General features: G+C 38.4%; 2 protein-coding genes across 6 annotated transcripts in view; one reads left to right on the top strand and one right to left on the bottom strand.

The window, feature by feature from the left end:
* The window catches only part of LOC113678045 (replication factor C subunit 1-like), a 249,540-nt gene that overhangs the window by 115,572 nt on the left and 112,932 nt on the right, over positions 1–21,036 (bottom strand). The window lies entirely within an intron of this gene.
* Positions 406–10,862, top strand: LOC149051596 (adhesion G protein-coupled receptor D1-like). 2 transcript variants are annotated; one of them, XM_089184826.1, is made up of 12 exons: positions 406–612; positions 2,377–2,412; positions 2,809–3,180; positions 4,497–6,827; positions 7,282–7,384; positions 7,490–7,640; positions 7,752–7,833; positions 7,989–8,055; positions 8,756–8,844; positions 9,018–9,138; positions 9,409–9,450; positions 9,565–10,862. In XM_089184826.1, the coding sequence occupies exons 5-12, from the start codon at positions 7,313–7,315 to the stop codon at positions 9,727–9,729; spliced, it is 789 nt and encodes a 262-aa protein (XP_089040952.1). In that variant the 5' UTR covers positions 406–612; positions 2,377–2,412; positions 2,809–3,180; positions 4,497–6,827; positions 7,282–7,312; the 3' UTR covers positions 9,730–10,862. The 2 variants fall into 2 exon arrangements, with proteins under 2 accessions (XP_089040952.1, XP_089040948.1); XM_089184822.1 differs by lacking the exons at positions 7,282–7,384; positions 7,490–7,640; positions 7,752–7,833; ... (3 more) ...; positions 9,409–9,450; positions 9,565–10,862 and having other exon boundaries at positions 4,497–6,835.

Genomic DNA, 21,036 nt, shown 5'->3' on the forward strand with positions numbered 1-21,036 from the left:
AAAATATTAATACATGTTATTAACACATGAGTGAGTTAATCCACCAAAGTTGCAGGCCTGCGAAATAATTACCACCACCCACCAACTGAAACGGCAGCATAAACAATAATCATTTCCGTTCATGCATACGAACAGATGGCGTGCTAGCTTTAGCTGCCGTTTGATAAAACAGAAGTTGATTTAAGAAAACTTTCATTTAGCGGAGCTGATAAAGAAATAACCATTCTTAACATCAATTATTTTTGAGCTGCTTCTTTATAAAATTGGAATTATAAAGAGTATTTTAATTCCGATTATATTAAGAAAAATAATGCTTCACATCTGGTGCAAGCTGCCCTTTATCTATTGCTGCGTCTTTGAGGGGAAAAAAAAAGGAAGCCAAACGTCAGGAACAAGCTATCAGAGATCATAATTTGCATTAAACTCTGTCTCGTGCAAAAGGGTTTTATAAGGTGCCGTATATCCGCAACTCTCAAGCTGGGAGAATCAAATATTAGTGTAACGATACCTTTTAACAGCAACCTTTGCATACCTTGGCCATGATGAAGTGAATGATGAATTGAACTGAATCCGGAAAAATTTTCAAAACTCTATTAACATGTTGTGTGCTGGGTAAGTACGGCGCTAGTTATTCCTGTTTGTTGTGCGGTAGCTATCAAATTGCGTGATGAGTACAACTGAATCCCACAAAGAGAGCAAAACCTTTTTTAAAAGTTGTGCGCTAGTATAGTAACCAGCTAATTATATCTTGATTTTCCTTTTGCAAAACATTTATATCGATTTTTGAACGTCCTGTGAAGTTTGGCCGAAAGAAACTGTCAGTTGGCGGATATTGGTACTGTTGATTAAAACAAAACAAACCAGATTCTAAAGGTGTCCGCATTAAACTCTTAGTTCGTAATCGGAGAAGGATCTCTTACAAATTGGATTCCTGAAGCCTTTTAGATTTCATATAGTGCAAAGCAATTTAAGATCAAAAAGGACAGGCGAGACATTCATGCTGTGGTCATGTTGTTTACGTCATAGTTGTCTGCACAACAGCTTTAGTAGCCATATTTAGGATAACAGGAACACGATAACTTAGTTGCTATCGTTTTATACCACTATGACAAGATGTGAAAAGGGAAAAACGTGTCGACTTCAGATAGCTGCTGAACGTTGGACGTGCTTAGACAAGAGATCGAACTTAATCATCAGGGTCCACTTAAACTGGCGTTAGATGCAAAGTTTAACATTCGATCCGGTATTTGGAAAAAAAATGGTTCAATTGGTGTACTTTTTCCTTTCTTATCGCAAATTGAAACACCATTAATATCCATGAATTTCGATAGCTGCTTTTCTGAATGAGCTGAGGGGTTAAAGTGACGTGCACTCAGAGTCAAATAATTCAAACAACCCTTGAAATTGATTATTTTTACGAATTAAAATTCAGCAATTGAACTCCTTACAGCCACACGGAGATTCTTTTTTTAATTTAAGTATAGTTCAAATAATAAATAAATTATTAGTCATGTTTAATGGATCACCCCGAAATGATACGATGGTGTTCCTCATTCCAGGGTCATGTTCAATGAATTCCAGCCTAAAGCTTTTCTGAGAGCTTTCGGATGAGGCACTATTCAGATGCCCAAACTGTTAGAGCTTTCAAACTGTTGTTCAGTCATTAACACTCGGAGTAGATGATTGCCGAATGCTCGCCAAGTTGGACGTCATGGACAATTAAAACATACTTCTCTTTTAAATTATTCTCCTTTGTACCCGAAAGCAAACTTTATACTTATCTCATTGCTCTTCTTTTGTAAAAAAAATCTATGGTGGAGGTTCCGCGGTCTGCTGATCCATAGTTTAGTAACGCCCAATTGCAAGAATATGGAAAAATCCTCACTAAATTTTGGAGACCAACCCCTCAAGATTGAAATTGAGCAGAATTTTTATTTGAGCGGTCAGAATCGATACCTGATTGGTTCGCTTAATAAAGCATCGTCCGTTTCGAATTGTTGCGAGCTAAAACGAGACATTTTTTTTTTAATAGCGCACCTTTTCATTGTTATATGATTTGGTTGCACTCCGAATTTCCCGTGTAAAAAAGTTTTTCGAAGGACATTCGCGAAGGTCTACTGTATCCTTAAAAATGTTTTCTACATGTGAAAAGTTTTGTTCAACTGGTTGGTAAATTGTGGAGATGCTGCATTTTTTAAAATTTATCCTTCTGCAACCTAGGGAAGGTAATAAAAGTCATGGGTAGATGCCAAAGGGTATGTAGCAAATAATCTCCATCAGCAATAGTCTAACTCGAGATCTAATAAACTCTTTCATTGTTTCAAATGTTATTCTTGAGATAATGATCAATTTTTTTGCTCGTTTTCTCTTCTACAGTCATCTTTCATTTGTTGATGGATTTGCCAGGAACAGGTGAGGCAGTGTAATTCCGATTTTAACATTTATGCACCTTAAAATGAACTGAAGATGAAAAAAGATAATATCTGATTGATTATCATAATAATTAGCCATAGACTTACAGACTTCCTGTTGGGATTACATCGGATTGTGACTCAAAACGTAAGTTGAAAAGCAAAACAAAAAAGTCGTAGAATAACGGTGCTATTACCCTGATCTCCCTTATTTCCAGTTTTAAAATCTTTCGCTTCAGTGATGTAGAGGGTTTTGATGCCCATTGTTTGTTATTAAAATTAATAGTGTCAAAAAAATACTTTCTCGTCTCCATCATTATCATTATCATTATCACAATTGTTATCATTAGTATACATTTTTTCGTTTATTTATTCATTCCTTTATTTTTTCTCATAGAGTGCCAAGCAACCTGTTTCAAAAACTCCTCTTACGTATTTTCGAAAAGTGCAGCAAGATGGAATTTCAACTGGTATGTCTGCTGGTACCAGGGAGGTTACTTAGTCTCCATCGAAACTGAAGAAGAATGGAAGTTTATCAGTAATGAGATTAAAAAGCGTGGTACTGGGAATACTAGTGCATGGCATATTGGTTTATGGAAGAGAGGCGGGGTTTGGATTTGGGAGAGTGGACAACATCTGAATATTTCGAAATGGCGTGATTCTGAGCCCGAGGGTAACGACAATTGCGCGGAAATATCCGAGAATGGAAGCCTCTTTAATGGTATCTCTTGGAATGATGAAAATGCCTGCATTTGCGAGATGCCCGTAAGTAAGATCACATTCCAACCATAAAGTATATTATGTGCTGAAATATTAGAGTCTTGCACTTGTGTCGTGAAAATTTCTCTTGATTCTTAAAAGTAAAAATATTGTTCACAGAATATGCTCAGCTCATCTAACTTGTACGTGTAAGCGATAAATGAACTTTCATGTGCCTAATAGTGTTTGAACATAATACCCATAAAAATTTCCGGGACACATGTTTCAAGAAGCAATTTGATCACTCTAGAACTGTCCTTTTTTGCATCGCCTGCAGCTGGAAAAAGAGCGACCGAAATTGTACATTTCTCATTTCTCAACTTTTGTCGAGCGTGTTACGGTTGAAATAATCTAGCCAACGGAATTTTTCCGTGACACAAATTAGAAGTGTTCACTGAGGTCGGTGAGTGTATGCATGCTGTTTTGAGCATAACATATCGAAGAATTTTTATTTTTTGTGTGTGCGTGCGTGGGTGTGTCTGTGTGTGTTTCTTTTACGAGTCAGTGATAAATGTTATTCACAGCCGAGAGGTCCGTATTGGGTAATACCGTGCCCAGGGTCTTGAGAATCGGCACTTAGGACAGAGTGCACAGCTTTTCCCAATACGGACCGACCTAGGCTGGTGAATAACAGTTTTTTTTTTCTCTTAAACTCAACGAAATGTTTTTAAAAACAACCCTAATGATTTAGGGTTATAATTAAGGCAAGATCCTCCATGAACTGAACAAATTTTGAGCGAGTGAATGGTAGTTGAAACAGACTGAGGTAATGCAAATTGAAGAGAGGCTTGACCGAAATATTTTTAGTGTAGGGAACAAGATGATTTAAAAGGCTTCCATAGAATTTTTGAAACATTTTATTTTAACAAGTATGTGTCACAATCTGACACCTGTCAATTAGAGATTGCGTAAGACAAAAGCGCATCCACGCCTTAAAACGACATCAACAACAACAACAACAACAGCAACGGCACTCAGCTCAGCGAGGAACTAATTTATTATTTAAAAACTCAACTACCAAAATTACATGAATTCATAGATAATCTTAGCTGATGTGAAGTTAACCAATTCAGAAAAGCAGGTCAGAGATTGCAGATGCCGGAGCGAAGAAAGATGTATTGTATTAATTTACACTAAAAAAAACACAATGTTAGAAAAAAGGAATCAAATAAAGAATAAGTCACGTTTTTTTATCTCATTCATTTTTCCCCTTTATTGTGATTGTAATTATAATCTTATTATGTTATCATCATTATTATAATTATCATTTTGTTTATCGTCATCGTGATAATTAGTATCTTTGTCTTCATCTTTATCATGTTGTAGAATGCCCAAATATAACTTTTAAAAACTCTCGGTACATAATTTCGGTGGATGGATGGTACTGGCACCTGAACAGAGATATCTGCCAGAGTCAAGGAGGGGACCTAGTTTCCATTGAAACCGAAGAAGAATGGAATTTCATCAATAACGAGATTCAAAGGCGGAATACTTCCAGCTGTAAAAATAAATGGAGTATTGGTTTAATGAAAGAGGACGGTAATTGGACCTGGGTGAGTGGGAGACCGCTGACTGTTTCCAAATGGGTACGAGGGGAGCCAAGTGGTGAACACGACGTTGGTTTCATGTACAAGAGGTTCAGTAATGACGAACGGGGCGTGTTTGGTAGTGTTAATAGGGAAATTTGGACAAACCAGCACGCTTATATTTGTGAGATTTCCAATGGTGAGTTAACTTGTCGTTGTTGTTTTTTTTTCTTAAATGTTCTTTTGAGTAAACTAGCTCTAGAAGCGATTAAGCGTAACAAAAACATTCTTTCCTAACGTTTGCGATACTCACGACAGAATATATATATATACTCTGAAAGTCAGGATCAAGTTTACACTTACCTTTGCTTAAATGAAAATATGTTTTAAACAATCTTAAGGAACGTTTTAACGATATATATGTCTAACTTTTAATATTGTGAGCGGAGGAAAGTTACAGACGGTTCTGTTACTATCACTACTACGAGTAACAGCAGTTACGAAACTGATGGTGAATTCCAATTGCAAAGAATCATCAGTCCAATTTCTTTGCTGGTTGATAACGCGTGATGATGTGAAGTGCGATATCTTTTGTGTGCTAGTGACTCATGTCAGTTAAGAGACATGCCGATTATCGTTTTATAAAACAAATACAGAAGACTTGCAGACTTATTTGTTCTTCGCAAAGGGGAATCACCTTTACGTTTATTGCATACTATTTTAATATCCAATCGTTTGAACTGTAAAGTTGTAGGGGCTAATTTAAATGCAGCGCAAAATGTGCGGTGAACGTAATAAACTGACCATCCTGCATCTAATTCGAATATTGCCAGCACTTCGATCGACCTAGCAACCACTATTCTACACCGAGGTTAGTAAGGGTTGCCTCAGTTCACATTCTTTTGTTTTAAAAATAGTCAAAACTGAGTTGGAATTTAATTTATATTCTGCTCACCGAAAAGATAAACATAGACATGCGAAGCATGCAAGAACTATTATTTTGGTTGGGAGGGTTGAGATTGGACACTTGGTGTTCCTAACGCTTTCAGTTTTATAACGGAAAAAAGCATAACTTTTAAAATAGCGAAAATATCATATTACTTTAGCCAAAAAGATAGAAAAATAAAACCTAAATTATCTGAAATCACACTATTTATGGTCTATTTTCTCTATTGTCTAAGAACCTTCAAGAAAAAATAAAATGCATCGGTGCCACGCTTACCGTTGTCTCCTTCGCCGTTGTCAGTAGCATTCAGTTCCATGTGAAGTTTTTGGTATTGGATAATGCGGTTCGAATAAGTCATAAAATGCAAGTTGTTTACAAGGAAATAACTCGTGATGGAGAAAAGTCTAATGAGGCATAATGGAATTTGATCGGTGGAATACAATTCAAACAACAGAATACTTGACAAGTTATTAAAATATTATCTTAGAGCTTTTTTAGCTACTAGGGAAAATTCGCCATCGCCATCGCCATCGTCATCGCCATCGCCGTGGCCGTGGCCGTGGCCGTCGCCGTGGCCGTCGCCGTGGCCGTCGCCGTGGCCGTCGCCGTCGCCGTCGCCTTCGCCCTCGCCATCGCTGTCGCCATTTCTGTCACTGTCACTGTCGCCGTCGCCGTCGCCGTCGCCCTCGCCGTCGCCCTCGCCCTCGCCGTCGCCCTTGCCCTCGCCCTCGCCCTCGCCCTCGCCCTCGCCCTCGCCCTCGCCCTCGCCCTCGCCCTCGCCCTCGCCCTCGCCCTCGCCCTCACCCTCGCCGTCGCCGTCGCCGTCGCCGTCGCCGTCGCCCTCGCCCTCGCCCTCGCCGTCGCCGTCGCCGTCGCCGTCGCCGTCGCCCTCGCCCTCGCCGTCGCCGTCGCCGTCGCCGTCGCCGTCGCCGTCGCCCTCGCCCTCGCCGTCGCCGTCGCCGTCGCCCTCGCCCTCGCCCTCGCCCTCGCCGTCGCCCTCGCCCTCGCCGTTGCCGTCGCCGTCGCCGTCGCCGTTTAACTAAATCAATGTTCTTATTTGAATTTTTTCTTTTTGACACAGCTCGCCGAAGAGGACGAAACAGCTCTGAAAATTATCACCCACGTCGGACTAAGCCTTTCCATCGTCGGGATCCTTTTAACATTAATACTTTATTCTTGCCTCACGTAAGTAATGTACCTGAATATCAGTGAGGTAGATTCTTGACTTCCCTCAACTATGCTAGAGAGAAAAGAGATCTCAGTGCAAATCCCCATGCCAATAAAAACACGCATGTCGGGTAACTCACAAATTCAAATTATATTCCATGCCCCATAAAGAGCGCTTGAACAACTCATGGTTTCATTGTTTATGAATTGCTTAGGGTTTAGTCATTTCCCTCGTGATACTTTCTTTTTTGTACTTTCTGGATCTATTTACCGAGTTTTTTTTCTTTCATTTGCTGTCAGAATTTTACTTGATTTCTTTGCCCATATTTTACTGTACATTTTAATTCATTCAATTCTCTTCTTTATTGTGCTTAGTGTCTTTAGTGTATTGTTGTTATCGTTGTTGTTACTTTTCTCTAATTCATTCTTTTTATTTTTACTGTTATTACTATTTTTTTTACTATTTCATCAGAGATGTTGATCAACCTCTCTCTCAAATTCGAATGAGTGTTTCTATGTCCCTTGGAGCTGGACAGATCATCTTCCTCGCCGGAATAAACGCCACAGAAAACAAAGTTAGTGGCCCCTTTTTCTATCCATGGAATGAATTTCCCCGTTGCACCGTAAATATCTTGTCGAATGGAGCGTGATAAGAACACGAAAACTCTTTCTTTCCACAGGCTGTCTGTGTTACAATAGCAGCCCTGATGCAGTATTTCTTGATGGCCGCTTTCTGTTGGATGCTGATTGAGGGAATTTATCTCTACTTCTTCGTTGTGAAAGTTTACAACATTAACACCAAGATGTACATGTATCACGTCACCTCATGGGGTGAGTTTATTATTTTTAAGCACTGGTAACTGTAACCATGCTTTCGGATCGCCAAATCTGGTGTTTTCATGCAGTAAAATGTTTTGATTTCCTTCCTTTCTTTATGGGTAGGTCTTCCAGTGATCATGGTGGCCATGTCACTTGGCATCGCTGCTGGAAAAGAAGGGTTACGAAGCTATACGAGTGATAAATAGTAAGAAAAAACTTCGACGATTTATTCTTGCTCTTCTCCTTCTAATTCGTTGCATTTAATTCTTTGTTTTGTTTTTTCATATATTTTGAGACAGGTATCATTTCATTTGCTGACAATTTGTGTTTCTTTCGTGTCTCTCACCTCTTCGAGTTTAGTTGCTGGCTTTCCTCGTCTGACAACCTGATCTGGATATTCGTCGCTTTTGTGGCTTTCATTGAAGTTGTGAGTTTATGATTAGTGCTGGTAATTGTGATTGGTATACCTGGACTACTTGCTGCTAAAGATTTTTTTCTCTGATCTTTAAAAAAGGAATTAAATATGTATGATATGACCTCACACATCATTTACTATTTTCCTTTTCCTATTTACTCACAAAAAAATTTGGACGCGGCTGCTGTTTGCAGGGATGCTGGTCAATTTTGACTAAGTGATGACCTTTAATAGCGAGTAAAGCCTGTTGGTACAAAGTCTACACGGGAAATAGATAGCTTCATACATTCTCCAACTTTAACTACATAGTATGAGGAAAAAGATTCTTCCCTTTCCTTGTTGAAGTTTTCTCACTGTTTCACACTGATATACCAAGATATGTTTTTTGCGCAAAAATAACTCTTAAAAAAAATTGAACAAGATGAAAGGAGCAGGGAGTTTAGGAGATATTAAATTTATGTGATTTAACATGAGGATTCACTTTGCATAGTTCATTTAGTTCAGACACTTTAGTTCGCGATTTATTTTGCTCGAAGTCAAGGAATCGAAGCTCATAATCTAGGTCCCACGGTTGGGAGTTCTATTCCCTGTAAATGACTCTTCATCCCAAGCTAGTTACCAAACTAATAACGTCTTTAGCAAGGATCCTTTCTACTTTGGCTATTCGACAACCATATCCTAATGATCAATTTATTTTTATTGTATTTTTCAGCTCAATATCTTGATACTCGTACGAGTCATAAAGGAGATGAGTAATTTGTTGCAGCCGATAGGGGAAGAGTATCATTCTCAGCAAATACGGTAATATTCACAACCTAAACCTAAAACAAAAGAGTGGAAGAAGCTACCATGTCCTCCTGTGAGGCTATATTCGCCTAACTTCCTCATTCCTTAATCAGTAAGGCCATACGATATCTAAAATGAAAATTCATTGTCAAAGGAAAATAAAGGAATTTTCTCTTTTTCACTCCTAGAATTAGCATCACAGCATGCGTGGTAATGATTCCCCTGCTGGGTGTCACATGGGTATTCGGTCTCCTTTCGCCTGTACATAAAGCTTTCGCTCACATCTTTACCATACTTAACTCTGCTCAGGTCAGTATTCGATGGTAATACTCAAAATTATTCAATCTCTATCTTTATTTTACTTTCTAACCAAGTGGGACACCATTGCAGTGATCACATTTTTTTTTAAATTTTAATTTGAAAACAAAAATGCAGTTAAGTATGCAAGAGAAGACAGACTTCTTTTTCCATTATAAGATATGCAATTTTCTTTCTTTCTTGGAAATCTTAATAGGTATTTGACTGATTTGTTAGTATACTATAAAAATCAATGATCTTGAAATCATTTTTATGCTGCAGGGTTTCCTGATTTTCGCTCTACACTGCATGCGAAACAGTCAGGTAAGTAAAACATTAAACTAATTATCAACTCCATATCATCAAGTTTTATTGTTTCGATAAATATCCGAGTACTAGTGCTAAGAACCATATTTCATGTTGCTTGTCTATCTGCAGATCAGAGAGGGGTTCAAAGGAAAGATGAATATCGTTTTTCCATCTTCTATAAAGAACAACTCCACAAGTAAGAGCTCACAGGTCAATCCAAGTGAGGTTGGGGATGTATGGGCAGTTGAAATGCAGTCTTGTGCTGAGTTTGAATTGAAATCGCACGTAACTTAAATAATTGGATCCAGCCAACCGGAAATGACAGTCAATTACTTAGTACAATCACTAAGTTAACAGCAATAAGTAGGCTACGATCGGTCTGACTTGCGATCTGCAGCTAAAAAGAGGTCTTTCTTTTTATTAATGTTTAAGCACTCAACTAGTTCAGTGTAATTGTAACCTATCTTCTTTATGATTATAAGCTTATTTTCTAAGCGATCTTATATTTGTAGGCAAGATTCATCGAAGTAAATCAATCCATAAATTCAAATTTCTAATAGCTCAGTATCTTGATGACTTTCCTTCGAATAAGACCACAGTCTACTATAGATGAGGCGGGAATTCATGTCAAGATATCACGAATTGTCTTTCTTTAAGAAGCACTCTAGCAGGCACCTTTAATTGAACGTATTTATCTTTTGATTCTTACGCGCCAACTTTCTGCGCTTACCGCATGATTATTTCATATTCGACGTTTCACTTATTGAGTTTACAAACTTCTCATTAAACGCTGTTATTACTTTTAGCAATGAGCTATATGGATAATAACTTAAAGTATAAGTTTCTAAAAATTTAGAGAATGCCTAGTCATGCTGAAATGCATACCAAGGAACTTTCTGAAGCATTTTACTAGGTTACTTAGTTATGATATAACACTACCAGTATGGTTGTGTTGTAAGTGTCCGGAATTTCCAAGAATACTTTGTACATAAGGACTCAGTTGTGCAGCAGTAATGTTGTTGTCGGGAGTGACTGACTTTTCAGAAGGCTATACCGAGAGAGAGCTACTGTGAAAAATTGTTAATTTTGAGGCACTTTGGAGACAACTGTGAGATTGTGTCAGTGGTGAGCTAAGAAATAGTTTGTGGTGGGCTTCAATCAGTTTATTTAAGGATAATTATTCTACTTCCTTTTACAGTCGGTCATTGATAAAAATATTACAAGTTGTTTAATAAAGTAGTTACGTATGTTAATAAATGATGCTCTTTCTGTCTGTTAAATTGTACCGTAACAAGTAATACTAATAGTCTTACCAGCTAGCGCTGACATTCAAAGTTGTTGTGTAATGAATAAGTAGATGAATACGTAGATGAATACGTAAATGTTTGAATAAATAAACAACCAATTTAAAAGGAACAGAAAAAAAACTCCTTATGACTGGATCTTTTGTGGATCAGTTTCATTTACCCATTTTTTTTCGCATTCTAAGATAAGGAGTATCGTTTTGAATCGAAAATACATCGAATAATTTGGAATTAAATTGGGGCAATGTTAAGCGGAAATAACAAACCAAGAGATTATAAACTATTTGGCACACATCATTAAACAACGATTAAAGAACAGAGTATACAATTGAAAGGAAAAAGCCTGGCGATAGAAATGCCGAATATTTCCACTGGCCTGGTTTCCAAATATCACTACAGCGGAGACGTAGCATTGAAGAGAAATTTCAACAAGCCGGAGAAGGACTCGATTATATAAATGTGCCTAACAATTTACAACAGTCGAGGTTATGTCACACCCATTTATAAACAAACATGAATGACGAAGCACACGATTAAGACGGAAGAGTAAAAAAAGAATTATTCTAGAATATACAAGCACATTTCTCTCTACACCGCTCAAATGCGATAGGTCAAAACGCTTTAAGCTTCGATTGACTAAATAGATCGCAGCTAGGACTAGGGAATTTTTCAGAATAAATTATCGATTATTCCATGAGCGCAGAGACATTCTAAGAGAGTAAAATGTCGGAGTTTGCCGCGCTATGAAAGTAATAATACTCGCTAATTAACACATGAGCGAATTAGTCCATCAAAGTTGAAGGCATACGAAGTAATTAGACCCACCAACTGAAACGCTAAGCATGTCATCAGCGAGATGAATGAATAATAATCATTTTCATTAGCAGAACTCATAAAGACTTAACAGTTCTGAACATCAATTATTTTTGAGCTGCTTCTTTACAAAACTTCAACTACAAAAAGTGGTTTAATGCCGTGAGGTTTTTCGATTGTATTAAGAAAAACAATGGTCCACATCTGGTGCAAGTTGCCTTTTGTCTATTGGTCCGTCTATGACAGAAAAGTAAAAATGGAGACTATAGCCATGAATATGCGAACACAGACCATGATTTGCATTAAACTCAAACTAGTACCAAAGCGTTTTACGAGGATGCCGCAAATCCAAAACTCTCAGGTGAGATGAATCAAATTTTAGTGTAACTACAGCTCTTAACAGCAACCTTTACATATCTTAGGCATTATGAAGTGGATGATAAATGGAACTAAATCCCGAAAATTTTTCAAAACCTTTTTAATATTTTGTATGCTGGGTAAGTACGACGCTAGTTATCCCTTTTTTTCTGCTGTAGCTACGAAACCGTCGAAACTAACTTTCCAATTTGTGAAATATTCATTTTCATTTTAAACCTTCGGAGCTCTAATAACGAAACATACCAAACTCTACACATCTCCTTTCTAAACTATTTTTAATCATCATAGTAAAACTTTGGGATCTTTGTATTATCATTATTATCATTGTTATTTATTTCTCATTTTTTTTCACTTTCCGCCCAATGCCAAATGATTGAAAAAGAAATAGCCAGAATGAAACATCCGTGTAAGTGTAAAGACAGCCTACTGACAGCAACCTAGGTAAGTAAGCCTTTATACAGGCCAAGTGGCCTATGGGCCCGGCGCTTAACTCCGGTTTCATTAGCATGAAGCAGCTAGGAGTATTACTACTCCATCGCAGGCTTACCCCCAGCATTTTTGCTGGTACCCATTTGTACACCTGGGTGAAGAGAAGCACTGTGAGAGTAAAGCGTCTTGCCTAAGAACACAACACAATGACCCCGGCCGGGGCTCGAACCCGGACCACTCGATCCGGAGTCGAGTGCACTAACCATGAGGCCACCGCGCCTCCCACTAACCTATAATAGTAACCTATAATAGTTTCATGCGCTTGATGAATTGTGTGATGAGTACAATTTAATTTTATAAGTTGTGCGCTAGGTAAGTACCACCTTAATTATATCTTGACTATCCATTTGCAAAACATTTATATCGATTTTGGAACGTCTTGTGAAACTCAGCCAAACCAATCTGAGAAAAAATGTCAGGTGGCGGTTATTTGGCACTCTTAATTAAAACAAAACAAGCCAGCCTGTAAAGATGTGCGCAATAAACTCTTAGTTATTGATTAGAGAAGGATCTCTCGTAAATTGGATTCCTGAAGCCTTTTAGATTCCATATAGTGCAAAGAAATCAAAGATCAAATAGCACAAGACAGACATTCATGCGGTGGTCATGTTGTTCGCGTCGTGGTTGTCTGCATAACAGCTTTTGCAGCTATATTTAAGATAACAGGAACAGATAGCTTAGTTTCTATCGTTTTATGTCACTATGACAAGATGTGAAAAGGGAAACGCGTCTCCTCTTTTTATGCGTCAGATAGCTGCTAAACGTTTGACGAGCTTAGACAAGCGATCGAACTTACTTACCCAACAGGGTCCACTTAAATCAGCATTAGGTTAGACAGATACATACTTTAACTTTCGATCCGGGGTTTGGAAAAAAATTGATTGGGTTGGTGTACTTTTTCCTTACTCGTAATAAGTTAAAACACCATTACTATTCATGAATTTCGATGGCTGATTTTAAGAATGCGCTGAGGGGTTAAAGTGAAGTGCATTCACAGAAAAAATAATTAAAACAACTCTAAAAATTAAACAATATTTACGTATTAAAATTCAGTTATGGAATTCCTTACAGCCACTCGGAGATTCTATTTTGATTTATGCTTAAATTAAAAATTATAAGATTGGGTTTTTAATAAAGCCCTCTTTCCAGTCATGTTTAATGGTTCACCCCGAAATTCTACGAGGATCACGGGCGATAATGTTACTTTACACCTCGTGTTCCTCATTCCAGGGTCATTTACAACGAATTCCAACTTTTAGGTTCACTGGGAGCCTTCGGATGAGTCGTTATTGAAATATCGCGGTACCAAACCGTTACAGCTTTCGAATTATTGTTCAGTTATTAACACTCAGAGTAGATGACTGCTAACTGCTCGCCAAGTTGGACGTCATTAAAAACTAATACATATGTATTTCTTTTAAATTTTTCTTCTTTGTACCCGAAAGGAAACTTATACTTATCTCAATGCTCTTCTTTTAGCAAAACAAAAAAAAACAAAAAACAGCAAAAAACAAAATATGTGGGTTCCGCAGGTTCCACGGTCTGCTGATCCACAATTTAGTAACACCCAAGAATATGGAAAAATCCTCACAGATTTTGGAAACCAACCCATCAAGATTCAAATTGTGCGGAAGTTTTTATTCAAGCGGTCAGAATTGATACGCGATTCATTTGGTTAAAGAGACAGCCGTCGTCCGTTTTGAATTGTTTTGAGCTACAACGAAACACTATTTTTTCTGGATAGTGCATTTTACATCGTTTTCATTGTTTTATGACCTAGCTGCACTCTGAAAAGCCCGTTTAAAGAATTTTCCGATGGACATTCCCGAAGGCCTACCGTATCCTTAAAAACATTTTACACAAGTTTTGTTCAGCTGGTTGGTAAATTGCGGAGATGCGGCTTTTTTTAAGATTTCTTCGTCTGCTCCCTAGGGAAAGTAGTAAAAGTCATGGGTAGATGTTAAAGGGTATGTGGCAAATAAAATGCATTAGCACCGTCTAACTCGAAATCTGATAAACTTTTTTTTAGTGTTTCAAATGTTATTCTTGAGATAACAATCGATTTATTTGCTCATTTTCTCTTCAACAGTCATCCTTCATTTGTTGATGGATTTGTCAGGAACAGGTGAGGCAGCTTAATTCCAATTTTATTATTTATGCACCTTAAATTGAACGGAAAAAAAAATAATATCTGACTGATTATGTAGATAATTAGTTATAGACTTCCTGTTAGAATTACGTCATATTGTGATTTAAACGTAAGTTGGAGAACAAAAGAAAAAATTCAAATGTTTTTGATGTCCATCGTTTGTTCGAGGATCGAGGATCGAGGATCGAGGATCGAGGATCGAGGATCGAGGATCGAGGATCGCTTCTATATTCGTGTCAGCATTATTTTTATCGTCAGTAGAAATTTTTTCATTTATTTATTTATTTGCTTCTCATAGAATGCCAAGCAACCTGTTTCAAAAACTCCTCTTACATCTTTTCAACATGGGAAAGAGTTTGGGTTAACAACAGGAATGTCTGCCCCATTCAGGGGGGCTACTTAGTCTCCATCGAAACTGAGGAAGAATGGCAGTTTATCAATTAAGAGATTCAAAAACGTGGTACTTGGAATACTAGTGCGTGGCACATTGGTTTAGAGAAGAAAGGCGGGGTTTGGACTTGGTGAGTGGAGAACAACTAAATATTTCGAAATAGCGATATTTTCAGCCAAATAGTAACGACAAATGGGCGGAAATATCTAAGAGGCCTCTTTCATGTTATCTCTACGCCTAGAAGAAATGCCTACATTTGCGAGACGCCCGGAGGTAAGAAACATTCCAACCATAAAGTATGTGATGTGCTGACATTATATACTTGACATTAGAGTCTTGCACTTGTGTCATGATAATTTTTCTTGCCTCTTAAAAGTAGAAATATAGTTCGCAGAGTATACTCAGCTCCTCTGATTTGTACGTATGAGCGATGAATGAACTTTTAAGCGCGTGTTAGTTGAACATAAAACCCACGAAATTTCCGGGACACATGTTAAAGAAAAATTAATCATTCTAGAATTGTCCCTTTTTGCATCGCCTGCAGCTGGAAAAACAGCGATCGAAATTGTATGTTTCACTACTTTTGTCGAGCGCGCTACGATTTGGATAATCTAGCCAACGGAATTTTCCCTTGCCACAAGTTACAAGGCGTGTTCACCGAGGTCGATGAGTGTATGTATGTTGTTTGGAACATAAAAAAAGCAAATTGTTTTATTTTTAAGTGTGAGTGGGGGTGGGTGTGGGTATGCGTGTATGTGTGTGTGTGCGGGGTGTGGTGGGGTGGGGGTTGTAATGATATTACAGAGTCTTATGGGGGTGATCAGGTCCAATTGATCATAATGAACCAAAATCCTCCTGCCCCTACCCCCCTCCCCCAGGTAATGAATAATGACCGGCCCCCATTTAGTTATTTATTCACATGTATATTTTTACTCTTTTAATCTCTTTATTTATTTATTTATTTATTCATTCCTGAATTACTTTTCTTTTTTTCACTTAGGGAGAGTACCAGAAGGAATTATTTTACCTGACATATCTGGGGTCAGTTCCAATCAACCTTTGCCTTGCATTCATTTGGATGAGGTTCGGTATCCTGCTCTACCGTGAAGTGAGAAAGAAGTGGTTCCCATCTGAGAGAAGGGTAAGTCATTTGTGGGGAACACGACACACAGCAGTTCAACATCCGGCATATGCAAGGGCATCAATTCTGGCTAGCAGTGCGCCAATTTCCGCCTTAAAGGATAACATAAGAAACCACCACTCTCTCGCAAAGTATGCGAAAGAAAATTGAAACGTTCCTAGAGATCTGAAAAAGGAAACAGGGTACATAACGATAATGTATATCAATGAGTTGAAAAGATGTATCGCCCAGAGAAGAACTCGTTTGAATGGTTCAATACTATATCGTCATTGTCTTAATAACAGCTTCTACCTTTGAGAGCCATACGACAAGTCTAAGTAAAAAAAAAACCAAACATCCTGAAACGCGGGTGAACAAGTCGAGATTGGTTTTAGCTTTGAATCTGATTGTTTGAAAGAGTGGTGCAATTTTTCGGGACCAGTCAAAGAGCGAAGTAAAGCATAAACAAAGCGATAATGGTTACTTTCGACATTTACAAGATAAGTGTTTTTATGGCACGATATTTGTCGATAACTCGCGATTTTCGTGATAATCGTCTCACAGTTTTGTACGCTAGCTATAAAAAGCTGTCCAAGGATGGGGATTGGGAAGGAGTTACTGCTTGCTCCCTCTCTGTACTTCATAAATTGTCTGGAACCATCCTCATATAAGGGTAACTGTGGTTAAAGTTTGTGTGGAAGCTTTTACTGCTGACAAAATATCATCAGCTTTCCATTTTCAGGGTGGCGACGAAGTCCGCGGTACGCGTTTGGCCAGAGAAACGAAAATCACTCACACGACGGAAGTCAATTTCGTAAGCGGTTAAAATTGATAATCTAGCAGGGTTGGATACAAAACTCTGACAGTATACTGCATAAAAATTTTTTCAGATAAATTGTTGTAAAATGGGTTTTTCCCACGGTAAGATTATTCGCATGAGATCTCTATCACCTGACAGCTTATGAGGGCAAAGCCTAAATCGAAAATCAAGCACAGACTTCTCAGGAAAATAACAGTATTCTCTCAGTAGAAATCAGCCACAAGACACGTTTCTTTATTCTATAATCTGTACATAGGCTATTCACTTTACGCGCTGTGTATCACTAATTAGTATTGAATATCAATCTCGGATTGAGCTCTTTAAAATTCAAACTATGAAATGAGAGTTGAGCAAATATGTCGCTGTTGACGAGTTGACCAATCGTGTTGGCGAGCTGACATGTCGGAGAAGTGACCGGGTACAGAATACATCTATCAGCGTCATGATAGAGAGTTAGTTTTTTTTAAGGGATTAGCCTGACACTATACGGTTGTAAACAAAGAGGATAAAAACACCAGCCTGTCTTGTTACTAAGTTTTCTACGCGATTTTTTGGTTTATTCTTAACCGATAAGATTTGTCGCTGGTGATTTTCTCTGCGTTATGATTGATTCAGACATCGCACTCATAACTGCTACGCCTTGTGGAATAACTTAGATACTACGCCCTGATTGGATAAAACCCCACCGTTTATTGTATTGGTTAAGCCATCTGCTTTGTTCTAAGTTATACTGTAAAAGCAACAGAGCGCAATTTTTATTGGTTTACCAGCGTGAAAATCCACCTTGGATGTTAAAAGAAAGCGGGAAAAATTTGTTGATAAAGAGCCTGGGGCGAGTGATTTACAAACTTTTGTTGTGTTCTCCCTACAACTCAAGTAGGTTACTATACCGGTACACCGGTAGAAAGTTCGGTCTGTTGCTCAAATATTGTTAAATAGTGAATGATTAGCAAAGCCAATCAGACTGCATAATTTTTGACTAAACGCTTTAAGATTTATACTTGAATCTTTCAATTCACTCATTACTCTTTATGATTGGTCTGGAAAGCGCTCCAATCAGTCTTGATTCCTTTGGCCTACGTGTAACGCTGTCATGTTTGGTTGAAAAGAACGTGTACGTAAAGAAAAGAGCTGCCATTGATCACCAACGATAACATAAACGTGGGATTGATGCATACATGAATGATTTAGGCCATATGTCCATATGTCACAGTGACATATTTCTTTCGTCGTCGCGTAAGCTCGTTCAGATGATCATGATTTTCTAATTACTCAGGATCGGTGGTATAATTTCTTTTTGTTTTGCTTCAAACAGGGGGAATATTGTTGGATTAAACTGGTTTTCAAGGCTGCTTCGTCGTTTCTACAAACCACGGAAGGGTAAAGATGTTTTGTTCGAGCCATGTCTTTGAGCAACGATCAGGAAGCATTTGAATAAGGAGATGATTTAAATGACACCCAGTCGTTTGTTGTTAAAATTTGTTTTAACTTTGCCTGAATTTCACTTTTAGATCTCAAATTTTCGATGCAATTCATTGATTGGCGCTTTAACGATCTTTCAGGTTAGTTAGATAATTTTATTATACTATTGTACATTTGCTTTCGCTGTTGGTAATACTGTGATGGCAGAATGACTGATTGACCGACTGACTGTGCGAATTGCTGACGGAGTGAATCACGCTATCTCCATGGTCATCGTCACCGTGGTCATTAGTTTATCACGCTCATTACTGTTTTTGTGCTCGATTCTTTTCTCATACATACCTACATACATAAGTGCATTTTATGTATTACTTTCGATACAGATTTAAAGTTTCCAGCCCACAGGTAGCTCGAGTGCTATAATCTAGGGGAAAAAAGCAATGCAAAAGTGTAAGAAGATCGTAAAGATTTCCTCGCTCGAAGTTTGACTATTTCAAAAGGGCTAAATTCTGTTATAATTGATCCTTTAAGAGGAAGAAATCCTTCGGACTTACCGTAACCATCTTTACCCAGATTTTTCATTTGATCAGTGAACTCTAGAAAAACGGGGTGAATTCTATGAAATTCATCCTTTAAGTGGATTATGTCCTACCGACTTGCCGTAGCCATCTTTAACCCCGATTTTCGATTTGATCCTTGTGTAAATTTGTCATAAACGGGGAAGATTATGACAAATCCATCCACAAGTGCGATGTATCCTTCAGTGATTTAGAAACTGTACTAAAAAAGAGATGTGTTTAGGTGATGGGATAGAAAACGAGCATGGCTCAGGGGATAGTGTATATTCGTGAACGGCTGCCGTACTGGCTTTCATGTGATGTACGTGCTCATAAGTTTCACGTGAGGAATTTGGTTTTCAAAGATCATTGTCTTTCAGATCACTGAGCTTGAAGTGCTCTGTGGAATAACAAAAGAGCGCTCTAGATCTGTGACAGTATAAAATATGCAGCAAGGTGTAACAACTATAATCAGCGGAACCGCAATAAAATCAAAATCTACTACTTCAACATTTTTAACGGAGGGCTCAGTGCGATACAGCAAAAACCCACAGTATTCCAAATAAATAACTGAAGGCCAAACTTCTCTGACTGAAGGAAGACTTCGTGACGCAGACAAATAATCACAACTTTGACCTCTCAGTCGATCTCACCTCTGGCAGATCAGAATGAAGCGTCAAAAAATATATAATTTTGCGTCGACGAATCATAATCTATGATCTTCAACTATTAAAGAAAATAAATCAATTATGATATGACACCACATTGAGCTTTTGTCTTAGCATGTGGGTAAAATGTTGTCATTGGAGTCGCAAGTCGAGCAGTGAAGAGTGTAAATAAAGCAAGACTGCAGGGAAGTAATGTGTGTGAGAGAAAAACCAATGATCTGCTTAGCAATGACCATGTAGATAGCAAGTTTTCCTGAAATCAGCAAGAAGTTGTTCATCCGTTGTTACTGGAAAATACTGGTCAAATTTTCCACTTATCCCGACCCCCTTGAATGAGTACTTTTGCTTAAAGACAGAACTACAACGGAGTCTCTTAACTAGTCTCAAGCCGCGTGTTGTTCGATAGATCACAAGATATGATTGACCACTGTATCACATTACGTCAGAGGATATATCTATAATGAGGGGGCATAACCTCCCTCCTATTTTCAACCCGACCCAAATTTCGACGCGACATAAACCTCACTCCTGTTTTCGACCCGAGTCAAACCTCCTTCCCGTTTTCTACCCGACCCAAACCTCTTTCCCGTTTTCTACCCGACCCAGACCTCTTTCCCGTTTTCTACCCGACCCAAACCTCCTTCCCGTTTTCTACCCGACCCAAACCTCTTTCCCGTTTTCTACCCGACCCAAACCTCTTTCCCGTTTTCTACCCGACCCAAACCTCCTTCCCGTTTTCTACCCGACCCAAACCTCTTTCCCGTTTTCTACCCGACCCAAACCTCTTTCCTGTTTTCTACCCGACCCAAACCTCCTTCCCGTTTTCTACCCGACCCAAACCTCTTTCCTGTTTTCGACCCGAGACAAACCTCCTTCCCGTTTTCTACCCGACCCAAACCTTCCTGAAACAGACCAACAAGAAAGGGAAACAAACCAGTGGACGCACCAACCAAAAAGAAAAATATACAATCCTAACTCAGGGCTTCAAACAGCCGCTACTAAGACAATTAAACAGGAAAAACTATTACTAACGACAGATGAGTAAATAGACTTGGTTAGATGATAAATTTTGATGATAATTTTTTCTTTTTTTTAATTTTCTTTGTAGGCGGGATAGAAGCAGGACTTGTCTTGTCTGCTGTCAGTTCTCTTTTGATGTTGCTCCACTTCATGAAATGCCATCGGTGTATATGCCGTATGGTTATTGTGATCGTTGCGGGCGTACTGCGTAAAAGGCGGGAAAACACAAGTACTCAAATCACGATTCGTTCAAGTTTTGAATATGATTGGTTGAGAAGGTGACGCGAGCTTTCTGGACCAATCACATGGCGAAGTTAAGCAAAATCACAGCAATCATCGATTACTTTCGACACTCAATTGAAAAATACTCTACTACATGTAGGATGCAACTCTAAAGATTGTTTAAGCGCCAAAACAAGATACAGTAACATATTTGCAGGATCAGGATTTCGTGGCTAAGCTGGTTTTAT

The sequence above is a fragment of the Pocillopora damicornis genome, chromosome 1 (assembly GCF_964200805.1).
Source record: "Pocillopora damicornis chromosome 1, jaPocDami1.2, whole genome shotgun sequence".
Taxonomy (NCBI): Eukaryota; Metazoa; Cnidaria; class Anthozoa; order Scleractinia; family Pocilloporidae; genus Pocillopora; species Pocillopora damicornis.